Raw genomic sequence first — 9,647 nt, forward strand, 5'->3', positions numbered from 1 at the left:
TTTTTTAGCTTTCATACAGCCAAACACGTACAACCCACCACCCTCACCTAACAAATGTATCCAGATATTTTGAGTTTCATTTTAGATTGAAAAATGAAAAAGGACTAGCAATGTGCTTATCTGACATTAATCAGAATCTGAGTCACAGATGAGGAGATATAGAGCAACCTTCTCAGCTTAGTGTAACCAGAAGGTTATCAGAAAGGATTGGGAGTCAGGACTCAGAACTCCTGGGTTCTATTCCCAGCTTTTTCCACTCACTTGCTACAATGATCTGTCTTCCAGTGTGAGGCTGTGGTAATTAGAGAGTTTGGGTGGTATTTCTGGTATGTTTGCTCACTATACTTGGAATAAGTTACTGCGTTTAATCTAAATCAAACAAACAGTCTCAAACTTATTTTTAAGGGAGGGGGAAAATGGACCATACCATTTTTGTCTCATGGGCATCACAAAGATCTCCTTCCCAGTCTCAAATATCTCAGCAACTCCATGGCAACTGCCGACACGGAAGACTCATATTAGGGAAATATTTAACATGCTCTTATCTTCTTTCAGCAAAGAGAGGGAGCACCATGCAACACACTGATTCTCACCGACTGCTAGTGGACATGCCATGGGCCACAGCTGAGGAACCAGTGTTCTGAGCCAAGTCAAATGGAACTTGATATTACAGAGATAGACAACTTATAAATGCTTGTCAGAATATTTTACAAGCCAGATAACATCTTTATGCTTTATCATCTGCATTATAGTAGCACCCAGAGGCTACAACTGAGATCAGAGGCCTATAGTACTAAGTGCTGTGCAGACAGTGGGGAAACCGAGTCACATAAATGCTGTGACTTGCCCAGTGTCAGAGGGTTAGCAGAAAGGAAGGATGGTCCAGTGGCTATGGTGCTAGCCTGGGACCCAAGAGACCTGGGTTCAACTCCCTGCTCAGTTACTGACCTACCCAAGGTCACACAGGGACTCTCAGTCTCTGTGCTTCAGCTCTCCATCTGTCAACTGAGGATAATACCCCCCTTACTGGAGTGTTGTGAGGTGCTAGATACTATAGTAACCGGGGCCATATAAGCACCTTACATAGCTTGTGACAGAACCAGCAATCAAACCTACATCTCCAGAGTCTCAGCCCACAAAGTAATCTTGTCTCTGCTTCAGTTCAGCCATCTGCAAAAGACTATAGTGGTATATCCCTTCCTCACAAGCAGGTCACATGGCTTAACTAACTAATGTCTGTAAAACAGAGACATGGCACTGGGGAAAGGCAGGATATTTGCTGGTGCTGCTCCCACGTTCTTCACGATTGGCTTTATTTGTAGTCACTGCTGGTACAGGAAGTTCCCGTCTACCAAGCACAAATCACCATTGAGTACCAACTGGTACACGGACATCAGCTCTTACAAAGACCAGCCTAACCGGTCGAGCAAGCACTACCCTACTCTTTAGCCTCCAAGTAGGGAGTAAAGAGTGATTTAATAGCCCAGAATAAAGCTCTGCAGCTGGGACTCCCCCCATCACGTGACTTAAGTAACAGGATATTTTACCCATTACACTTCTTCATAAAAGGAGGAAACAAGACAGTTGGGGTTCATAAGGAAGTTGTACTTGTTTCTGTCCCCAAGAATTTATCACATGAAATGTCAGGGATAATAAGGGGAGAGAAAAAAATAGCAATACTGTCTTAGAAAAATGCCAGCTGAAGAAAGACATCTGCAGATATAACTCCCAGCAGGAATTGAGAAACAGTAGGAAAAATATCAGTTTTGCTTGACACACGTAGTAGGTAGTGTGTCTAATAGTTAGCACAAGACTCCTGGGTTCTATGCCTCACTTGTCTACTGACTCTTTGGCTGTGTCTACACTAGAATACTGGTATAGTTTAGTGTGGGTACAGTTATATCACCATAAAGATGCCTTATTCCCCTTCCAGTGAAGAAAGTTATATCAGTATAAGGCATCTTTATACCAGTATAACCCATATTAGCATTTGCACCAGTTTAACTGTCAAAAAAAAAAAAGTTACACCACTAAGGATATGCCTACACTGCCCATGTTACAGTGTGGCAGCACTGTGACGTGGGCATTGTAGACACACTATCCCCAGGGGAGAGCTCTCCTGGCAATTGAAAAAAAAAAAAAAATCCACCCCAAACTGCGCTCCCGGCGATAAAGTGATGTCTATACTGGTACTTTTCAGTGCTAAAACTTTTGTCGCACGGGAGGGGGGTGTCGGGGGGGGGTTTCACACCCCTGAACAACTACAGTTTTAGCGCTGAAAGTGACAGTGTAGACACAGCCTAATTAAGAGTAACTGCAAGCTCTTTGGAGTAGAGCCCTGCACAGATACAAAATGTGCAAGCACATCAATCCATAAACATGGTCTGCAGAAATCCCCAGATATAAAACCGATATCCACAGATTTGCAGGGCTCTACTTTGGGGCAAGAACCTGTCTTCCTACATGACTGTGAAGCAATTAGCAGGCCTTGGGGCCATACATCAATAGGAGTCTGGGCTGCAGTTAACTTCACAATTTACGCTCACCTCACACCATGGGAAAATCACCACAGCTTGGAACTCCTAATTAAGAAAAAAACAGCAACTACACACACACACACACACCATCAGCAGCCTTAGAATCCAAACACTGCCTCCTCTGCTGGGAGGTAGCAATTAGGCCAGTGTTTCTCAACCTGGGAGTCCAGAGACAGGTTTAGGGAGGGTTACAAGCAGAGCTGGCATTAGGGGATAGGAAGCAGGGCAACTGCCTGAGGCCCCATGTCAAAGGGGGCCCCACAAAGCTAATTTACATGTTTCAGCATGGGGCTGATGCCCATAGCTCGGAGCTTAATGGGTGGGTGAGTGGGTGTGTGTGTGGAGGGGGAGGTCCACAATTTTTTCTAGCAAGAAGTAATGATCTATTTTTTCCCTTTTTTTTTTAAATCCAAAGGGAGTCACCAGCATCAAAAGGTTGAGAAACACTGAGTTAGGCCTTTCCCACTCATGAGAGCCAGGCAGTACCAATCACAGTATTTCCACTTAGCTCATCATCAGCCTTACAGTGGCACTTTGGTCTGTTGGGTTTTAATACCTCCTTGTAGATAATATAATCCTGGAAGTTGGACTTCCCCAGTTGGGAAGCCAACCTGAAGAATAAAACTTAAGGCAGAGAGAAATGGGAAGTACGTCACATACGGAGGTGACTCTGGGTCTCAGAAGCTGGACTTCTGCACCATTAGCATGTGGCAAAAAGTGCAGAAGGAACATGTTTAAACTGTAAAACATCACAGATAGGACCAGACATCCTCATTCAAGAAACAGGCAATAAAAGCCCAAGATTTCACAATTTTCTGCATCCGCCACGCTATGCTGCTACATATTTTAAAATATTGTTAATTCCAACCGATGTAGGTATACATGTAAGATGCACTTCCCGGGAGATTACTGAAATCCCTGCAGTAGGGCTGCATTGAGAGGGTTAAAGGACGCAGACGATTTCATCAAGTAGGATGTGAAAACAGCCTGGTCAAACAAGGTAATACAGTGCAACTCCTGTTTATCTGAAATGTTTCTGGGACAGCAAAGGCATTTGGATAATTGAGAGAGTTAGCCAATTCATGTGGAGGGTGAGAGTGGACAAAGACCCTGAGAAAAGGGAGTTTTGTGTTAGAGGAAACAGTGTAATACTGAGCTGCACATGTCTCTTTCATCCTCAAAGTAAAAATTTCTATGTCAGTTTTGATGGTCCAGACGCTTGAAATACTCATCCACAATGTTCTAGATAACAGAAATTACAACACTTCCTGTTTTTAACCTCAAAATAGTTGACTCTACCTTGAAAGCAAGAGGTGCTCAAGCTAAATTTTCCACCTAAAAACAGTTTTTCAGATAAGGCCCACCTCAGTTTTGATCACAAAAAGCCACCACCACACAACAAAGTGAATTTTGGCAAGGCATTGCTCTTCAGTTTAGATGATCAGTTTAGGACGGCTGATAGTTCTCTGCTCAAGACAAACCAAGGGTGGAAACGGTACAAGCAAGTCTGCAGGTCAGGACTTAGCAGAGTTGGCAGAGCTGCATGGAAAAGGATTCCATACAAACCCTCTACCCTGACTCTGATGCTGTTATCTTCTTAAAAGCACAAGACGACACCAAAGTGAAAAAGCAGCAAGAGATGGAGATGCACCATAGTTCGCCTTCCTTGGTTTCAGTTCTCTGACACATCTCCACAACCCCTTCTTAACACTGCCAGAGATAAATTCTTATTTTATTGATAATTCAGATTCCTGCCAACTCTCCAGTCCTCCAATTTTAACGGAAGTAGATGACTGAAATCTTGGCTTTGAATTATGTTCTGTTTTTGCCTCTCTTTATTATGCACCACAATAGTCTACTTGCAACCCCCCTCCCCAAGAAAACAGGGAAGGACATAGCTAAAGAAGTCTAGATAATTGAGAGATAGTCCAAAGTGTCAGAGTCAGAGATCTGAATTCTCATTATCCAGTCATACACACAGAGATAAGGGAAGCAGAAGCTTTATTTTTATGCTTCATCAATTTAAAGTTGAGGCAGCTGAAGAGAGATCATGGAAACAGCTTTAGAGCAATCATGCTTAAATGTCAGCCAAATTTAGTTATTTTGAAGAAATTGTTAAGAACACAAAATGAATGAATGTTATGAGACCAGTTAATAGAAACAGAGGGAGCCTCTCCCCATTTTGAAGTCGCATTCCTGCTCCTTTAAAGGCACCTGTGAAGAAAAGTCTATTAATTCTAAGGAGCACCAGGGCACACAGGGAGACCGCGTCCAACCTCATCCCTGTTGGAACTCCACTGATATAAGGCATGGATTAGTAGTCAAAGGGTTCAGCTACGGCCCTCTTGGCCACATAATGCACAAGTGTATGTACAGTACACAATTCCACACCTCCCTGTGCTTCATTAGCAGGGGGACACAACCACATAGTGGTCTCTGGACTGGAAGGGAAGCCCATTTTTTAAACATCTTTTTTTTGGACAAAGGTAAGGGGAAGATTAAGAAGCACATGGCTGCTACAGTGCATCCACCACTGAGAATGAATCAGACTTCATAGAGTGAAGGCTGTTATTAGGACAGAAGCCCAAAACCTTTCAGGCCTGGCAAGAGGGTGACCGGGCAGTCTATCTAATGCAGCATGTGTGGGAAGGTAGCTATCCTACCCATTAAACCAGTTTGCAGGACAAGACCCTGTGTGACTTGCTATGATTCTCAGCACCTCATGGGAGCCAGCCCAGAATAGCAGCACCCCACCTCTCCCTTAATGGATCACGTTCAAACAGATCCTCTCCTTGTTTAAAAAAAAAAAAAAAAAAAAGTCAAGTATAACACAAAGCAATGAATTACCCTCTGCTATTATACAACCTGCTTCAACTGTACGTACTCTTGAAAGAAAACTCTTTACAAAGAAGGTCAAAAACTACATTTTGATTCTCCTTATGCAATTAAACAGAACACCTGAAAGGACCCTGGCTGCACAACCAGCCCCTTCTTTTCTCCACAAATCAACTCAAAAAAAAAAAATATCACTGATTGTGGGAAGCTCCCATCTACAGCAGGTCTAAACTCACAAAGACCCAGTGGGGAAAAAGAGGTTAGATTGGTGCATTCTTATGAGCGGTTTCCTAAATTCAGCTGGGGGATGGGGTGGATTTGCTCACTAGTTGTCACCTCTCACAAACACACGCCTGAAAGAGCAAACCACCATCACCTCACAAAGCATCTTGAACTGCAACAAATGAATGAGGCACTTGAGACAGAGGTAACCATTTGGGTCTGAGGCCTAATAAGGACATAGGGAAATACTGAGTGAGCATGGAAGTGGGATCTTCCATTCCTGAGAAACCCAAAGAAGGACTAGATGTAATATGGAACAGCAGAGAAGGAAAGGAGATTCAGAGCAGGGGGCCATTTCCCTTGCTCAGTCAAAGCCCCCATCATTCATCATGGATCGATGAGGCAATTAACATGTGAGAGAGGAAGAAGAGATGGAAATGCTCCCTGCTCCAAACTGCTCATACACACCATAGGGGATAGATCAATTCACAGCCCTCTCCTTCCCATTTCAGGGAGATTGGGTTGAGGGTGGGCCATTAAGAGGGCACAGAGCCACTCCTGCATCATCACTCATTGGCCTTTGGGTATAAGAACTAGAGAGAGCGCTCTCATTCCTGCAGCATGCCTCTCTTTCACCATGGGCACACTACAGGGCTCTACAAGTGTCCCTGCACCCATTCTAGAGCGGGGGAATTAGCAAGATACACAGGAATCTATAGATCTGTGCACAGACCTTAACAGTCTCTTCCCTTACCTGTCTCCGTATCTCATTCACCAGGGACAGCAGTTAGTGATGAAGTACCGGGGGCATGGGTACACATACAGGGGTTATCTCTGACCTGCACCACCTCCCTTCCGTTCCGTTCACCATGGAACGGCAGAGTATGAGAGACATGTAGGGAGCTCCTAGGTGGTGGATATGTAGCCACATATAGGGGATTTTGTAGGAGCCTCCTGCCTTCCTGCTCCACATCCCCCAGCACAGGGAGGGCTAGGTGGATACGTAAGGACCCAGGAAGGGTGCTTATCGATCTATGGAGAAGAGGAAGGCTCTCACGCCTCATTTAACATAGGAAGCATAGGGTAGAGATCTATAGGAGACGGCATATTACCCACTCCATAGCCACTGCCTACACCATGTACCCCATACGGTGCAGGGAACCCCTCTCCTGCCCTCCCAGCATGCCCTCCCCTCAGTATAACATAGAATCCCGCCCGCCCTCCCGTGGGGTAGGAAGCCCCCAGCCCCCTACCTGCTCCGTGTCTCTCTCATTCACGGTGGGGAGGGGGCTCCGGCCGCTGCTCGACATCTTGCCCCCCCTTGGCCAGCGGCTCCGGCAGTTCCTGGGGCTCAGGCCGGGGCTCTCCTCACACCGCTGGGGGGCGGCCAAGCCACCACCATGGGGGAGCCCCAGGGGGAAGGGGGGACTCAGGGAGCCGGAGGGCGCCCGGGCTCGGACATGGGTCTCCGCCGGGCCGCGGTGAGGGGAGCCCGGCCCGATGGCTCAGGCGAACCCTGGGATGAGGCGCAGGGACCGGGCCGCGCCGCCGGGAACCAGGCGTGCGCGTAGGCGAAGGCTGCGCGGAGCCGGGGCTAAAATCCGGAGGCCGAATGCCCCCGGCCAAGCCGCCTTCTCCGCCCCGAGATCCGGCTCCCCTCAGCGCATCTCACCCTCTCACAGCAGCGGCTCCCAACATGGCCGCCGCCGCCGGCCTTCGGCCATTTCCGCCCCCGTCCGGAAACATCCGAGCCGCCCGCTAGAGACAGTTTCCGCCGGTTCCGGAAACACCAGCCCCCCTGCAACCTGCCGCCGCCTCACGGAAATACTCGACTCGCCCTCCCTCACTATCGCCAGCTCCCGCCTCCTTCCGGAAAGAACCGAAACGGCGGGCCCAGCCCCTTGCACGGTCGGTCATTTCCGCCTCCTTCCGGAGAAACCCGAAGTTCAACTTCAGGGCAGCGAACGGACGTTTCCGGACCATCGTCCGGGAGTACCCGAGGGCTGAAGATCGGCAGTTTCCGGAAAACTCCCCGCCCCCGCTGAGGCATCCCACGGCAATTTCCGGAAATCAGCGAAAATAGCCGAAGATGCTTCCGTTCTTTCCGCCTTCCCAAGACGAGTAGTACCCGAGCCCAGGGACGGAAGTAGGCGGAGCCTCTCAGCTTGGGCTCTTCTCGCCGTTGTCCGTAAATAGGGTCTCAGTTTACATCTGAAGGGGGTTATTTTCCCGTGAGGAGGAGGGTAGCGGGGCTGGAGGGAGGGGACAATAAATCACCCATCTGGGTACCTGGGCATGCAAATGTGTACACATGGATGCACACCTGATTGTGCAAATATGCATACATGTGCACACCTGGTCGTGCAAACACGCACAAGTGTGCATGCACAGCTGGACACATACACCTGCAAGGGCATCTACATAGGCACACATGGTAGGGCTGCAAGCGCACACCTCCAAATGCCAGTGCCCAGCCACAGATGTGCCTGCATTTCATAGAATCATAGAACGGGAAGGGACCTCAACAGGTCATCTAGCCCAGTCCCCTGCACTCAAGGCAGGACTAAGTATTACCTAGACCATCCCTGACAGATGTTTGTCCAACCTGTGCTTAGAAATCCCCAATGACGAGATTCCACAACCTCCCTAGGCAATTTATTCCAGTGCGTAACCAGTGCTTTGCACCCCCAGCTGCACCTGCGCCCCCTGGAGACACAAGACTCATCTGCACACACTCCCTCTCAGCCCCACGCACACCCGTGCGTCTCTTCCCCCACGCACCTATAACCAGCCCTGGCAGAAACACAGGGTCCCCTTCCCCTCCCAGTGTTCTCCTCCATGCGAGGGGGGAGAGGGCTGGTGCTACCCCACCCCCCCCAGGCGCACAATCCCGATCGGAAACCTTGTTTTCCCATATGCTCAGCCCCCGCCTTCTCTGCTACTGCTGCTAGAGCCTCATTAACCAGCTACATGGACTAGTATAACTACAGCTTGGGACTGAAGTGTGCCAGCAGCGGCACCTGCTGCTCAGAGGAAGACTTGCAGTTGGTGGGCCCCCAGCTTACGGCCAGGAGCAAAGCCTGAGGCACTTGGGATGATGCTGGCGCTTGGGGGTGCTCAGAACCCCACTTAGCATCCTCGAGATGCGATGGGAGCAGGCTGCTGTCAACAAGTCCAGCGCCTGTTAGCCAACGAGTGCTAGGAATTCATTGGGAGGAGGGGAGCATACACACACCCTCATATGACATGGGGAGGGCTAGCTCAGTGGTTTGAGCATTAGCCTGCTAAACCCAGAATTGTGAGTTCAATCCTTGAAGGAGTCATTTAGGGATCTGGGATTGTTTCTCCTCTGAGACGGGGTTGAACTAGTTGACCTTCTGAGGGCCTGTCCAATTCTAGGATTCCATAAACTGACTGATCTGTACACAGCCACAGTTGGAGGCATACACATGCACATCTGTGCAAACACACATCTGCTTGCATGGCCATCTGCAAGCACTCAGACACTCCTACCTTGAGACACGGCTGTGCATCTTGACATGCAAACATATTCACACAATTGCCCAGCATCCTAGTTGCATGCACACACTTGTGCAACATCCCTACACACACTAGAGCAGCAGTTCTCAAACTGTAGGTCACAACTCCATTTTAATGGGGTCACCAGAGCTGGCTTAGACTTGCTGGGGCCCAGGTCTGAAGCCAAAGCCTGAGGGTTTCAGCACTGTGTGACGTGACTCCAGTTACAGGCCCCCCACCTGGCCCTCACATCCTCCCATCCTCCCACTGCCCGGCTCAGAGGGCTCAGGCTTCGGTTCCCCCTCCTGGGTCATGTAGTAATTTTTATTGTCAGAAGGGGATCGGAGTGCAATTAAGTTTGAGAACCCCTGCACTAGAGAATGCTCATAAACCGCTTGGCCAACATTAGCACAACCAACATAGGCTGGCTGATGCTTGCATTTGTGGATCATTTCAAAATTTGGATCTCTGTTGGTCTCCTCTCGAACTAAATACCCTGTAAAGAGGGTAGAGATTCCAGCCAGAGTGCTAGTG

The 9,647-nt window shown here is 48.6% G+C and overlaps 1 protein-coding gene across 9 annotated transcripts in view; it reads right to left on the reverse strand.

The window, feature by feature from the left end:
* MARK2 (microtubule affinity regulating kinase 2) overlaps positions 1-7,129 on the reverse strand; it is a 111,249-nt gene extending 104,120 nt beyond the window's left edge. For all 9 annotated transcript variants that reach the window (XM_050960527.1, XM_050960525.1, XM_050960523.1 and 6 more), the window contains exon 1: positions 6,848-7,129. In XM_050960527.1, the coding sequence (XP_050816484.1) occupies positions 6,848-6,904 (57 nt within the window). In that variant the 5' untranslated portion in view covers positions 6,905-7,129. The remainder of the gene's footprint in view (positions 1-6,847) is intronic.
* Between the last annotated feature and the right edge of the window lie 2,518 nt (positions 7,130-9,647).

This window comes from Gopherus flavomarginatus, chromosome 6 (assembly GCF_025201925.1).
Source record: "Gopherus flavomarginatus isolate rGopFla2 chromosome 6, rGopFla2.mat.asm, whole genome shotgun sequence".
Lineage (NCBI taxonomy): Eukaryota > Metazoa > Chordata > Testudines > Testudinidae > Gopherus > Gopherus flavomarginatus.